Raw genomic sequence first — 15975 nt, forward strand, 5'->3', positions numbered from 1 at the left:
TACCTATTTAAGAGTACTAGCACCACCAAAAATATGTTTTGATTCATTTGGACACTACTTAACTTTGGTGTATTAAGAAAATATCAAGGTGAGGTTACATATTGTAAGTCCTCATTTGAAATTATGAATATGCTTAAGTAACTTGCTCAACTATTCATATATTTAAAATATCTTGCTGAATTGACACTTTAGTGTTTAATGATAATAGATTTATAAGGAACTTATTCTTTTTGTCCATTTTTGCTTATATATTGTGTTGTGCATTTAGCGTTTATAATTTGCTAGATGGGTTGGACTACATGACCTCCAGTGGTCACATCCCACATCAGATATTCTGTAATTTATAATATCTATGAAACCATGACACTGTGGTTCATGGTATATAATGCTGCCCAAACAATACCTAGTACCACTAGGGAATCCAAGAAACAGCTGAGAGATCCCTAATAAACAAAAGGTACCATGCATTACAAAGGATTTTAGTTGCAAATATGCTACTTCTTTTCCTCTTTCAGTATGATGTTTTAATGCCTGCTCTGAGTTTTCAGCACCTCTTTCTTGGTAAGGCTGGACAGCATAGAGGCTGAGCAACAAAGAGAAGCTGCATAAAAGTTGTTTCTAAAGCTGTGTTCATCCCACTCATTTTCTGATTTTTTTGATATCAGACTCTGAACTTTACTAGATCCGTTTTTATTTCAGATGCTTCTCAGTGAGCTCTTTTGTTTTATTGTCTCTGTCTCATCAAATGTCTTTTTTTTGGGAAGAATTATTTATTTACTTAGGTTAGGGGAATAAGAACAACTGTTAATTAAATCTTTTGTGTCATTTTCAAACAGGGACGAAGAGGTTTAGGTTCAGTCTTTGTTTGGGCATCTGGAAATGGTGGAAGGAGTCGAGACCATTGCTCCTGTGATGGCTACACCAATAGCATCTACACTATTTCCATAAGCAGCACAGCTGAAAGTGGGAAGAAGCCATGGTATCTGGAAGAATGTGCATCCACGCTAGCTACAACATACAGCAGCGGGGAATCCTACGACAGGAAAATAGTATGGGGTTTTTTATTATTTCTATGCAGCTGGGTTTGTATTTTGTATAGTACCTTTTGGGGGAGGGAAAGAGAGATTGCTTATTTACACTAATGAATGGACTGCTTTAGAAAAAAATTCATATTTGGACAAGTTTAGTTTGCCCAGGTGTGTTATTAAGTTGGTATCACCAACCGTCCCCCATCCTCGGGGCCAGCCCAGAGTTGGGGAGAGTTTCTGCTGGAGCTTTTGAATGCCTTCAGATAACTTAAAAGCCATCACTCTATAAATCACCTCTTGATACAAAACAGACTTTAGTGTCATATGCTCAGGCTAATGAAATGGTTCTTCATTAACATGTGCAATTAAAGCTTTGAAAAATGCCCCTTGGAAACCCTTCCCCTGCTAACACCATTTGCCCGTCTGCAGCCAGTGGAAGAGCTGTGGGGGGAGAGGGGATGCTGGTAGCATCCGGACCTCAGCTCTTGAAGGTGTCCAGATTTATTTGCTGCCTCTTACCTTTTACAGGGGTTCTGCATAAGACCCATAGCCAGTTATGAGGAACAAAAAGGCGGTTAGGTTTGGACGCTAGATCTGTTTGTTTTATCCCAGAATTGTTGCTGTGGACACAGTACCATCCTGTTTGACAGTTCAGTCCTTTGTGGACCGACTGGGCTGACTCTGCTGACCTAGAATAAGCTCTTTCTGCGTTAGACTGGAAGAATCATTGTCAAAGCTGAGGAGGAAGGAGCTGGCCAGTGACGGGGCTGGTGAGCCGCCCTGGTTCCGACAGGCTGGGAGCGTTACCGGGAAGGTGTGACCCCATTCGTGGGGTGCTGACAGCCGGCTGAACATGAGCCAGCAGTGTGCCCAGGGGGCCAAGAAGGCCAACAGCATCCTGCCCCGTATCAGAAATAGTGTGGCTGGCAGGAGTAGGGAAGTGATTGTGCCGCTGTACTCGGCACTGGTGAGGCCGCACCTCGAATACTGTGTTCAGTTTTGGGCCCCTCACTACAAGAAGGATGCTGAGGTGCTGCAATGTGTCCAGAGAAGGGCAACGAAACTGGTGAGGGGTCTGGAGCACAAGTCTTATGAGGAGTGGCTGAGGGAACTGGGGTTGTTTAGTCTGGAGAAGAGGACACTGAGGGGAGACCTTATCGCTCTCTACAACTACCTGAAAGGAGGTTGTGGTGAGATGGGTGTTGGTGTCTTCTCCCAAGTAACAAGTGATAGGATGAGAGGAAATGGCCAACAATCTCATAATTTCAGAACTGTATTTTATAGGAGTCCCCTGTGAGGTTAATAGTCCTCTTTCTCTCCAAATTGCTCCATGGGCATGCACTACTGCAAAAGCATATTTTGAATCTGTATAACCCACTTTTCATTTGATAATTCCAGGGCTCGGATTAAAGCGATCAGTTCTGCTTTTTGAGCTGATGGTAAGGGTTTTGCTTCTAACTGCTTTAGAAAAAAATTCATATTTGGACAAGTTTAGTTTGCCCAGGTATGTTATTAAGTTGGTATCACCATACCATCACAGTCCCAAAGCTAATAATTTGAAGCCAACGTGGGTATCTCTGCATGTTGCTGTCTGATGCAATGCAGATATGCCTAAATCATATTAGGTTTTTCCGCTCACCAAATTGCTGCCAGCTCTAAGTGATGCTTTCAAAGATCCTATTGCTACTACCAGCAATACTTGACCAATTTCTTGCAGCCTGTCAGTAGGCTTCAGAAAATATCCTCCTTTCCTTTCTTTTTTACTCCAAGTCTCAGTTTTCATACTTTACATACATGATTTTAAAAGCAGTTTTCCTGCCTACCTCTCTATTTTCTCAGGTTTATTTGGATCCAGTATCATTCATCTTGCTGCCTGTTCCTGGTAGCTCATATTTTGTAAGCAAGGTTAACCTCATCTTTCCTGTACTGTTTTTCATCTCATTCCTAAACAATCTGCATCCGTTTTCCATTATGTTCTCATTTTGGCTGGGAAGTCAGAAATTGTTATTAATTCTGTTTGATAATCTATTGATACCATTAGTATTTGTATGCTATAGTATATCTGCTTTTGCAAATTGAGTGCATTTAATATGCCAATATACAATTCCTTTTATCCTTTTACAGTCTTCTATTAGGATTAATCAGATTTATTGATCATGGTCTTCTTCCAAGCTTATTTATTCTGGTGTGTAACTTGAAGATCTTAATTTCTTCTTGATCAGAAAATTTAGTTGTTCGTTTTTTTTCTCCAAATGTTGTCATCTTATGCACGGGTTTGATATTAGTTTCTTTCTGGTCCATAGTAGATACCTCCTTTTCTGTTAAAAATACTTGCAGCTATTGTTTTTAATAGTCTGCTTTGTCTTTCAGGATTCTGGGATGCTGGTCAAACCTTCTTGGAACCTTTCTTATTTTCATATGCTCTAATTTTTATTTTCAACTTGTTCTGAAGTACGTTTTTTCCAGTAATTTTTCTGTTCTTTACTTGTTTCTCTCCACAGAAACCTTATCTCTTTCTCTCTCCTGGCATGTTTGTTGTTCTCCCTGGTAAATAACAGCAAAGAAAAGAAATTACTCCATTTCCTAGCGGTCCTCACTTCTGTGATTAAATTTATTGGCTTCTATGATCATGGATCTACCTTTGAGAAACCAAGTCTTTTGGGAGCTGATGAGATTCACCTGACCAAGTGGGACAAGAGGGTCTTTGCCAACAAGATGGCCAGACTTATAAGGAGAGCTTTAAACTAGACTCCGTGGGGGGAGGGGATGGAGTTTTGAGAAACAGAGAAGAGCCGTGGCTGCTGATGTATTAGGAACCAACAAGGAAACACCTGTGAAAAGCTTCAAAGGAGTTAGGACGTATTACTCTAAAAAGGTGACACAGTCAGTAGCCCAACTGAAGTGCCTATATACCAATGCATGCAGTATGGGTAACAAATAAGAGGAGTTGGAAGCCACTGTGCAGCTAGAAAACTGTGATCTAACCACTATCACCGAAACTTGCTGGGATGAATCACATGACTGGAACATTGCAATCAATGGCTATAAAATGTTCAGAAGGGACACGCAAGGAAGGAGAGGTGGGAGGGTTGCCCTCTATGTAAAAAAATGGATTGACTGCACAGAGCTGTCTTTGAAAAACAGCGATGAACAGGTTGAGAGCTTGTAGCTAAAAATTTGGGGCCATGTGCAAAGAGTTCTATCATTCCATAGAATCATAGAATGGTTTGGGTTGGAAGGCACCTTAAAGATCATCTAGTTCCAACCCCCCTGCCATGGTCAGGGACACCTTCCACTAGACCAGGTTGCTCAAAGCCCCATCCAGCCTGGGCTTGAACACTTCCAGGGACAGGGCATACACAGCTGCTTTGGGCAACCTGTTCCACTGTCTCACCACCCTCATAAGTGAAGAATTTCTTCCTTATAACTAATCTAAATTTACCTTCTTTCAGTTTAAAGCCATTACCCCTTGTCCTATCACTACATGCCCTTGTAAAAAGTCCCTCTCCAGCTTTCCTGTAGGTGCCCTGTGATTTAGTTTGAAAAGATCAGTGTTACCATAAACCATATTATAACTATAAACAGTTCAGTAGCCCATAGAGATTTTAGAAAGTCTTAGTTTTAGCGCACCCGTTGGTACAGATGTCCACTGTTCCTCTGGTGGAGCTCCCTTCACTCTCATGTAGTGGATCCAGGAGCTGATCTCTTCCACTTTTCTTTTAGTGGTTCATCCTTCCAGGTCCGAATGTAAACCAGATCTCTGGGCTTGAAGTTATCTACCGGAGAGTCCAAAGGAAGCGGAGCCCGCTGGTTGAGATACCTGTGCAAAGAGGATAATACCCACGAGAGAGATAACAAATAATCTTTCAAAATTCCTTCACCTTTAATGTGTATCTGATCACTCCAGCTACCCACCTCATTGATGGGAAATGGTTTTCCATATAATATTTCAAAGGGTCTTATCCCTTCTCTCACTTGGGGAGTAATCCTAATCCTCATCAGGGCAACTGATAGGATATCTACTCATTTAAGCTGGGTTTCTTGACACAATTTGGAAATTTGTGTTTTAAGGCTCTGATTCATTCTTTCTACCTTCCCACTAGGCTGTGGTCTCCAAGGGGTATGTAGATCCCATTTCAATTGGAGGAATCTTGACACTCCTTGGATTATTTCTAAAATCAAATGAGGTCCATTGTCAGAGGATAAGCCCTTTTTAGTAAAATTTTAATGACCTCCCTAGCTCAATTGTTGCGGCAAGGGAAAGCTTTGGGCCACCCAGAGAATGTGTCTACTAAAACAAGTAGATATTTATATTGCCCACACTTTGGTAACTCAGAGAAATCTATTTGCCAGTGCTCCCCGGGGACTATTCCTCTTTTTGCTTCACCCATTGGTAGCTTGCTTTGAATCTTAGGGTTGTTTGCACAGCAGGTCTTATACCTTCTTATTATTAGGTCTGCACTTGATTGCATTTTTGGCCTCATAGCATATCTCTTAACACTGCTCATCTTAACATCATCTCCCCCGTGAGTTTCTTCATGTAGTTTCTTGAGGAGAGCTTCCATCATTTTGGCTGTAGTAAGAACTTGCTGATTCAGGGTTACCCATCATTCTTATGTCTCTCTCAAATATTTTGGTATTTCCACCAATTGATTCTCCCTTTTCCGCTACGCATTGTAACAGAGTTACATTATCATTCTCACCCTAGTGAGAAACTTGCTCTAAGTCTTTTGCCAATACGTTACCAAACAGAGTAGGGCTGTTTTTAAATCCTTGGGGGAGCACAGTCCAACACAACTGCACCTTTCTTCCCATCGTGGGGTTTTCCCATTCGAAGGCAAAGATTGTTTGGCTTTGTTCATCCGCTGGGATACAAAAGAAAGCATCTTTTAAGTCCAAACCAGGAAAATAGGCATTTGTTTCAGGTACTGAAGTTAGTAAGGTGTAAGGGTTCAGTACAGTGGGGTGTATGTCCAGTCTTGTACTAGTCTATATTCTTCAGTACGAGGCTTCTTTACTGGTAAAATAGGAGTATTAAATTCAGATTGACATTCTCTAAGCAGTCTGTATTGCATAAAAGTATTTATCAAGGGCTTCAGACCCTTGCATGCTTCCAATCTAATAGGGTACTGATTTACCCTTACCAGCTTTGCCTCTGGCTTTAGTTCTATTTTAATCCAAGTTACATTTTTCACTTTACCTGGTTTCTTTGAGGCCCATGCCAAAGGAATTACTACATTCAATATTGTGTCCAGGATGTTTCCAGGCTTTTCCAGGGTTTTGTCTGTCAGTAGGCAGATTTGTGCCTTCCATGCCATTTCAGGTGGGATGTGAAGCTGTAGAGAGTTCTCAGAAAAAGTTACTTGTGCATTCAATCCACATAACAAGTCCCGCCCTAGCAGTGGAAGGGGGCATTCTGGCCTATACAGAAACTCATGAATTAGTTTAGTATTTCCAATTGTACATTCCATAGGTGGTAAAAATGACCTCAATGTTCTCTTTCCTGTTGTCCCAACAATCAGTATAGTAGTTTTGCTTAGGGGCCCTTTACAACTAGTGATTACCGAACGAGTGGCCACACTGTCAATTAAAAAATCTATGGTCTCGTTCCCCAGCTTAACTGGAACCAGGGGTTCAGTTCTGTGGGCCTCTTCCCTGCATTATACCACTGCGTCCACCTCTTCCTCTACCTTTCCCTTGACATTGTTTCTATTTAATGCTGCTGCCAGCAAAGATGCTTGCAACCTCATTCTGCTCTGTTTTTCTTTTTCTTTCTCTCTCATCCCAGTCGTTATACACTTTATATGCTATTTCTATGAATTGTGAAATCGACATTCCCCCAGCCCCCTCGACTTTCTCCTTGTATCCTGAGGCGCTGCCCAATGAACAACATATTGAACATCCTCTGATTTGTCTCATCGTCCGGATTCAAGTCCATCCATTTTCTAGCTACTTCACATAACCTCGTGTAAAAGGCTGATGGATTTTCATTGGGGCCCTGTCTCACCTCTGTCCTGGTTTTGGCTGGTATAGAGTTAATTTTCTTCCTAGTAGTCGGCACAGTGCTGTGTTTTGGATTTGGGATGAAAAGAATGTTGATAACATACTGATGTTTTCAGCTGTTGCTAAGCAGTCAAGGACTGTCCAGCTTCTCATGCTGGCCTGCCAGTGAGGAGGCGGGGGGGGGGGTGTGCACGGGAAGGTGGGAGGGGACACATTTTTCGATTTCGGTACTCCGTGCCAGACCCCATATAATACTAATTGTTGGTATTGCTTCAGCTGGGCCTTTCCTCCCCCCTGTTAGGATCCCACACTGGATCTTTTCTAGTAGGCAAATAATCCCCAGGGTCCTCCTGTCTATTTCTTTTCTCACCTTCTTCCCTGGCTTTTTATTATCATTCTTTTTCCCTTTGCTGTAAAGAAAGTATTTAATAATGCTTGTACATCTCCCCAACTAGGACTGTGAGTCAGCGTTAGAGTCTCTAAAAGTTGGTGCATTCCTTCAGGATTTTCTCTATATAAACCAACAAATTGTTTCCAATTTAACAGGTCAGAGGTAGTGAACAGAACATGTAGAAAAACCGTCAATCCTTCCGGTCCCACCGCTTGTCTCAAGGGAGCCTGAATAACAGGCTGAGTGTGCCCTCTAGTCCAACTGGAAATGGGGCTGAAATTCTCATTGCCCCACTGTGAATTTGAATCAATTGGTGATTGTCCCACACTATGAATGGGACAGCATTCATTAATGCTATCTTTATGTCATCAAATCCCTTTCGACACTCCAGGGTCCATTCTAATACCTCTCCAGAGCCTTTGTTTGCTTCATATAGTGGCTTAGCCATAAGTCCAAAATTGGGTACCCAGATATGACACCAGCCTGCCATTCCCCAAAATCCTCGTAGTTCTTTCTTGGACCTCAGGGGACCAATTTGACAAATGGCCTCCTTCTGTTCTGTTCCTAACCTTCTTTCTCTTTGGGAAATTTCAAAGCCCAAATATCTCACAGTTCTCTGCACAATTTGGGCCTTATTCTGAGATACCCTATACCCTGCCAGTCCTAGAAAGTTAAGCAGACTGATCGTGCTTTCTTTACATTGTTCAAAAGTATCTGCTCCCAATAAAATATCGTCCACATATTGTAATAAGGTAGTTGATGAATTCCTACCTTGCCATTGCTCCAGTTCCTTGGCAAGTACATTACCGAACAATGTAGGATTACTCTTAAATCCTTGGGGAAGCACAGTCCAGCACAGCTGTGTTTTTCATCCTGTGGCAGAACTCTCCCATTCGAACTCAAACATCTCCTGGCTGTTTTCCTCTAAAAGGATGCAAAAGAAGGCGTCTTTCAGGTCTAAAACAGTGAAATAAGCGTTAGAATCATTCATTGTGGTCAGCAAGGTATATGGATTTGGCACCACAGGATGCACATCAACTACAATTTGATTGATGGCATGGAAATCCTGGACCAAACGGTATTCCTGCAAGCGGGGCTTTTTTACTGATAAAATCGGAGTATTGTATTCTGATTGGCACTCTCGCAGCAGTCCATACTCGATTCAATCTTAAACTCAATCAAAATGTTACAGTTCATTAAAAAACAACTTTAAGATATTCTCAGTTTTCAGCTTTAAGTCTACCTTATTTATTCTAGTGCTCTTAAAACATTATGGTGCCATTCACTTTACAAGGGCTGGCACATTGACTTTTCAAAACCCACATTAATGGATTTTTTTTACACAAAAATTTCCGATTGTACCTTTAAAAAGACTCTTCTGCACAATGGAAGATGTTCACAAAATTGTAGTTTCAGGTTGAATAATGTTATGCATAGGGTATTTGTTAATAACTTTCTGTAATCGCCTTGCTACTATGTATACTTATACTGCATAATCCACCTGTACACAAGGGCTTTCTCCTGTTTCTTCTTTGCAATTTCATATAACAAAGAAAAAATGCGGTGTTTATCTGTCAACAGAGATCTTGTGTTTATGTCTGTCAGCGCACTTAGGGCTATGAATATTTCAAATTAAGTGCTGCAGTATAAAAGGAAAAAGCAAAGCAGATAATATCTTCAAGTGAGAAATATAAACATTTCAAGGTTCAAGGTTTTTTTAAGTTTTCTTTAGTATAAAAGTTTCTTGTTACAGTTCAAAGGCTATACAGTGGATAAACTGACTTGTAGGTAATTCTTTAAACTTGAAGACAGACAAAAATATTAATCCCTATTTGTATTTTTTCATATAGAAGCATTTTTTTTTTCATCAGGGAAACACATCCAAATGTGTTCGTCATCAGGAGTACCAAGTGTGGTCCTTTCCACCTTTCTGTCAAAGGCTCATCCTTCCAAGTTAACACATGGAAAATATTTATACACTTCGAGCAACAGTTATCAGTATTTTTAAAAGTTGTCTCAGTCACCATTGTTCCTATTGATTCTCACAAGCCTCGTCTCCACTTAAAGTCACAGCAGCCTTCTTTTTTACTGCGCATGCTCAGTGAGGAAGGGACTTTTGTAAGTAAGGGGCTTTCCCCACCCAGAGGCAGGTTTCTATTATGCCAATTATATGTTAATTAGATGTTAATTAGGATAGTTCACTCAAGGTTCAGTAGTTGTGTTCCTTTTGTGATTACCTTGTTCCTTCCCTCAAGGTTGGCCTTGTTAACTGCTCACAGAGACTAAGCAATACCCCCAGCTTAATTCCTTGCATACCTTCAACACAGGTTCTGGAATGCTGCAATAAGATCTCCCCGGAGTCTTCTCCAGGCTGAACAACAACCCCAACTCTCTCAGCCTGTCCTCATAGGAGATGTGCTCCAGCCCTCTGATCATTTTTGTGGCCCTCCTCTGGAACCACTCCAACAGGTCCATGTCTTTCCTGTGCTGAGAGCTCCAGAGCTGAATGCAGTACTCACCAGTGTCTCACCAGAGCGGAGTAGAGGGGCAGAATCACCTCCCTTGACCTGCTGGTCATGCTTCTTTTGATACAGCTCGTGATAAGGTTGGCTTTCTGGGCTGCAAGCACACTTTGCCGGGTCATGTTGAGCTTCTCATCAACCAATTTCCTCTACTATCATTTAAAAGACCTTGACTAACTTCTTTTCCATCACATATCCAAACAGATTTTTTTTTTTTTACAGTAGAGATCTTTATGATCATTCAGTCCAATGTCCTACACAACAATTTTCTCTGAGGGGAAAAAAAGCACTTTGAGTTTGGTTGTCCTGTTCTTTGTGTCTTTTGTTCTGAAGGTGTACGGATGCTGGATGGAGATGTGACAGACATGATAGAAGCAAAGTCTCTGAGCCTTAATCCCCAACATATCCACATCTACAGTGCCAGCTGGGGGCCTGATGATGACGGTAAGACTGTGGATGGACCTGCTTCTCTAGCACGTCAGGCCTTTGAGAATGGCATCAGAATGGTAGGTTGGCATCAAAGTGCATATCCTGGATCTGCTCTTGTGTGCGGGTGTAAGGGTACATGTGCCCATTATGTACAAGTGCACTGCATGGGGAAGAGTCATATTCTTAAGGAAAGAAGAAAAGTTTCATTTGTGTAAAATGAAAAATGCATTTCCATTCTATAGCAACTAGATGTTCAATCCTTCCTTAAGTATCAGATAATTTTCTTCATTGTCAATTTGAATATATCATCCTCAGTGTCCTTTAAAACTTCCCTGACATAATAATGTAATTCTGCAAGAAAAACTGACTGAAAAATTGTACTTTGCACAGCAGTGCCAAATTATCAATTCTAAATTGTTATGAAATTATAAAACAAAAGCCTTTGACTTTTTCCTTCATCCTTCCTTCCTTTTGTTGTTCATTTTTACTTATTTTCTTAATGGAAATTTGGTGCATTTGATAGGAAACTGGGAGCTAAAAAAAATCTGCACTCATGTTTCTTTTAGAGTGTATGTCTAATCTCAGGGAACATTCACCCTTTTTATAACTTACATATGCATTTCTCTAACAGTTTTTACAACTGCAGTTTCTGTGTGATATAGTCCAGAGAGCTTCAATAGTACAATACACAAAATCCCAAACATCCCTATATAAAAAAGACGACCTTTTCAATTTTCTTTAATAAATAACTGTCAAACAAATAAGACCACAGAAGGACATGAGGAAATTAGAGGAAATTTGATGTCAGAGGCCAATTTTTAGTTCTCCCTTTCACCCTCCTGCATGTTAAATAGATCAGGGAATTCCTGGTCTTCCAGTGCTCACACCTCTTTCCAGTATATAGGATTGGATGGAAAGCATTTTAAAGCTCCGCACTTGAAGGTTTGAGCATTATTTTGAATGCAGCAGACTTCTTAGTTCAATGGTGAGTGGCTCTAGGATCAGAAAAGAGAAGATTAGTACAAAACATTTATTTGAAGAGGATGAAACTATTGGGTTAATACTGGAACATAGTAACACTGTGCAGAAAAATTGGAAAGTGCAGCTATTATTTAAGTCAATAGGAATTTTAACCTGGTGTGTCAAGACTGATGGTAGCAAACTAACTAACATTGAGCCTGGAAGACTTGTGTCTTGTGTAAGAGACAGTGTCTGCCATCGAGAGATTATATTAATTTAAGATATACCATAAAAAGTGGTCATAACAGGAAACAGGGTATAGAGGGATAATAGAAGAAGTTACAAGAGCATCTGGTCAAGCTGACAGTCTGTATGGACAGTTCAGTATTTCAGGTGATTTACAGTATACTTGACTATAAGTTGTAAATAAATACAACATAAAATTAATACTATCACCGTAACCATCATATTGCAGCACAAGCCTAGGAGTTGTGAATTCTTCAGTACTAGTCACAGCTGTGTCACTGTTTTGTTTTTGTGTCCTTGGTAAAGTTGCATAAATTGCTTACTCTCCCCCCTGCCCTCCGCAATGTGACAGGTGTGTTATGAAGAGCAATTATTGAAATGCTAAACTAATGAAAAGGATTGTGTGCATCTTATGCTATGTAACGTTAAAAATATGTCTCATAAAATTCAGTATTGTGAATGCTTTACCAACCATGCAGCAATGGACAACTGCCTTCCTTTCATTTGGTCATATGATGACCATTCTACACTGAATGAAGCTGCAGACTTACACTTTTGCTTGTTGTACAGTATGTAACATGTTAAGCCTAGCATAACAAAATACTCAAGCATGTACTTTATCCTGTGAGAAATTCCAGGGGCTTAGCAGTTAAACAGATTTAGGGACTTTGATTCTGCCCCCCGAGACCTCTGCTGTATTTAATAATCATTATTAGAATAGTTGTTCATAGAGCAATATAACTAGTTTGCAAGAAGGCTGAATGCATCTCCATTATTGCTTCCCATGCATTGTTACTACTTCTTTCAGCTGGAATATCAGCACACCTTAGCACCCCACTACAGCGTACTACTCAATTTAAAAAGGATGTTAAGGTACTTGAATGCATCCAGAGGAGGGCAACAAAGCTGGTGAAGGGGCTGGAAGGCATGTCCTATGAGTAGTGGCTAAGGACTCTGGGTTTGTCTAGTTTGGAGAGAAGGAGGCTGAGGGGCGACCTTATTGCTCCCTACAGCTTCCTGAGGAGGGGAAGTGGAGAGGGAAGTGCTGATCTCTTCTCCCTGGTATCCAGTGATAGGACACATGGGAATGGTTCAAAGCCGCACCAGGGGAGGTTCAGACTTGATATTAGGAAAAATTTCTTTACCGACAGGGTGGTCAAACACTGGAACAGGCTTCCTAGAGAGGTGGTCGATGCCCCATGCCTGTCAGTGTTTAAAAGGCATTTGGACAATGCCCTTAATATGCTTTGACCTTTGGTCAGCCCTGAAGTGGTCAGGCAGTTGGACTAGACAATCGTTTTAGGTCCCTTCCAAGAGGAACTATTCTATTCTGTTCTATTCTGCTCTTGACATTGATCACACAGAAGAAAAAACAATAAAGTGTTGAAGAGACTACTGGAACTGCAGGACACAAGGGCGACTGAACAAAATAAGTTTTATATTTAAACATATGTATGTTTCAGTTTAAATATTTTATTTCATGTGGATTAGACAATCATGAAAAGTTTAGCCCATTTTTCTGTATCTGAAGAACTCAGCCATTTTCTCATCAAAATGTCAAACTCTGGATAAATCTGGTATAAATCAAGAATATAGATTAATTTTCCATAGGCAAGAATCTACCTACAAGCATTATTATTCCATTATTATTATAGCTGTAATATGAGAGAATATCCTACAGACCACAAATAAACTTCATTGTACTACTACATTGTCCTATGTTTTCATAGGCGCCAGTATATAATGGAAACATAGTATTTTATTTTACACTTCTGAGCAGGTCTTTTTTCTGAGAACATGGCAGAAAAATATCTTGCTATATTTCCTGACACAAGTAATTTATTTTTTTTTAATGGTTGAACTTTTATTACATCTTATCAACCTTCTCTTGTTCTGCCCAAAGTGGCCCATACAGGGTTGAATAGATTTACATATTTCCACGTATTTGGAAATGTCTAGCTCTGACTGTGAGAGCTTTTTCACTTCTGCTAAGGAAATAAAAGTTCTTTTCAAAACTTATATAAAACTCTGATAGTTTTGAAAATCATATTAATAAGAAAAATAAAATGGTTAAGGTTAATACTTCTTTAATTTTCATTCTTTAAAATGTGATATATACTGAAAGGCTTTATATTTATGCCTCAGTCATCACCTTACTTAGAGGCTTAGTTTGCAGGCCAAAAATAATTTTAAGACGAATCTGTTTTCCGTGTTCTCTTCAATAAAGCATGCCTTTCAGTTTTCAGATAAAGGTATCATTTCAATTTTTCTTTACACTGTCATAAGATGTTGAATTTTAAAAGATGAAGCAAACAGGAGAAGAAAAGGCAAATTATCTCTGTGCCAAAAATCAGATCATTGTCCAAGGTAAAGACTGGATAAATACCCTGCCAAACACCGATTTCCCCAAGCAGTCACAGTGATTGCACAGATAATAATAGGAGGAAAAAAATGCATATTATGCTGTGTACAGGCCTTGACCTTCCTTTTTTAGAAATATTGAACTGAACAATAACTATTACATCTAGTACCTGTGAATTAAAGCAACATTGGTGCAGAAAAGTTTGACAAGACCTTCTTTCAGATCTATAAAAAGGTTCAAGACTGATGTTCTTCATTTATTCTGCATATGCAGGCACAACTGGATATTAATTTTTTAAAAAGCAGGACAGAAAAAAGTGCAGTCAAGATTTTGTAAATGGTTCTGAAAGGGAAAGTATGTTTGGCTTTTTATATTGGAAAATTAGAGGTGGTGATGAATAATAATTAAAGTATAATTAAACTGAATTTTTTTTTATTAAATTAATGAAGTAAAAATGAAATGGATGCAAGAGCCACAGTTTCTTAGTCAGTGTGATGTGAAACTGGGATCCTTGAAAAAAATGCCTAGTTTAACTTTAGCTCTTTTTATTCCAATTAATATCTCTTGCAGAGTGTTTTAGAACTACTATTATATTTAAATATCCTGAGCTAATATGATTACTCCTTCCAGATCCAGCACAAAATAGAAAAGATAAATGACTATACATTTTTTTACATAGAGTCCCACAGAGACAGAACATGCCATAAATTGAAATACACAAATCTATTTCGAGAAAGGATACCGAATAATAATTGAATTTATGAAATGAAAATGTACACCAGAATTAAATTTGCATTAAAATTCTACCCAGGATCAGGGCAAAGGAAGACTAAAGGAATTTTTAAACCTGTCTCAAGTACAATGTTTTTCTGTCATCTTTAGGGTATTTTGTTTAATTCTATTAAATTTGCATACTTGAAGACTTTTACTAGTAAACAATTTCTATTTTTTTGATATGCTGTTGTTATAAGGATGAAAAATCCTGGAAGCCTGTGTTTTACATATAAATATATTATAATTTGTAGATCTAATAATCTCAAAAACAATTCCATTATAATCACACAGAACTTGCTTGAAAAAATAAAACAAAGGGCAGTATGTCCAAAAGTAACATATTCAAGATAAGATTGGATATATGACGCCACATAGCACCCTGTGTTCAAGAATAAATAGGCTTAGCATTGCAACATATGTTTGTGACCAAACTGTAATAAAACTTTGCTGAATCTGGGACAAAAGGAAGAACACAAAAGCCTTTCCTTGATTCAAAAAAGAAAAAAAAATTAAGGCACCACTCGATTTTAAGATGATTGCCTCACATTTTACATGCTATACTCATTTGTATTGGGTTTACATGGCAAGATTTTGGGAGTGGGAGGGCGACAGGGGTGGCTTCTGTGAGAAGATGCCAGAAGCTTCCCCTATGTCCGATAGAGCCAGTGCCAGCTGGCTCCAAGATTGAGCTGCCACTGCCCAAAGCTGAGCCAATCAGTGATACTGATGGCACCTCTGATAACATATTTAAGAAAGGGTAAAAAAACGCTGCACAACAGCAGCTGTGAGAAAGAGGAATGAGAATATGTGAGAGGAACAACTATGCAGACATCAAGGACAGTGAAGAAGGAGGGGGAGGAAGTACTCCAGGCACTGGAGCACAGATTCCCCTGCAGCTCGTGGTGAAGACCATGGTGAAGCAGGTTGTGCTCCTGCAGCTTGTGGAGGTCCACGGTGGCACAGATATCCACCCTGCAGCCCATGGAGGACCCCACACCAGAACAGGTGGATGTGCCCTGAAAGAAGCTGCAGCCTATGGAGAGCCCACACATGAGAAGGCTCCTGGAAGAAACTGTGACCCTTGGAGAGGAACACATGTAGGAGCAGCCCAGCCTGTGGGAAGGACCCACACTGGAGAAGTTCACGAATGACTGTCTCCTGTGGGAGGGACCCCACGCTGGAGCAGGGAAAGAGCGTGAGGAGGAAGGAGCGGCAGAGATGAAGTGTTATGAACTGACTGCAACTCCCGTTCCCCATCCC

General features: G+C 40.0%; 1 protein-coding gene across 1 annotated transcript in view; it reads left to right on the plus strand.

Annotated features, from left to right (window-relative positions):
• Nucleotides 1–15975, plus strand: part of LOC309415057 (proprotein convertase subtilisin/kexin type 5-like) — a gene marked incomplete at both ends in the record, with an annotated part of 280059 nt that overhangs the window by 136762 nt on the left and 127322 nt on the right. Inside the window, one exon of the mRNA XM_082012448.1 lies at nucleotides 837–1049. Within this exon, the coding sequence (XP_081868574.1) occupies nucleotides 837–1049 (213 nt within the window). The remainder of the gene's footprint in view (nucleotides 1–836; nucleotides 1050–15975) is intronic.

Source organism: Phaethon aethereus (genome assembly GCF_964289735.1).
Source record: "Phaethon aethereus genome assembly, chromosome: W".
NCBI classification, from domain to species: domain Eukaryota; kingdom Metazoa; phylum Chordata; class Aves; order Phaethontiformes; family Phaethontidae; genus Phaethon; species Phaethon aethereus.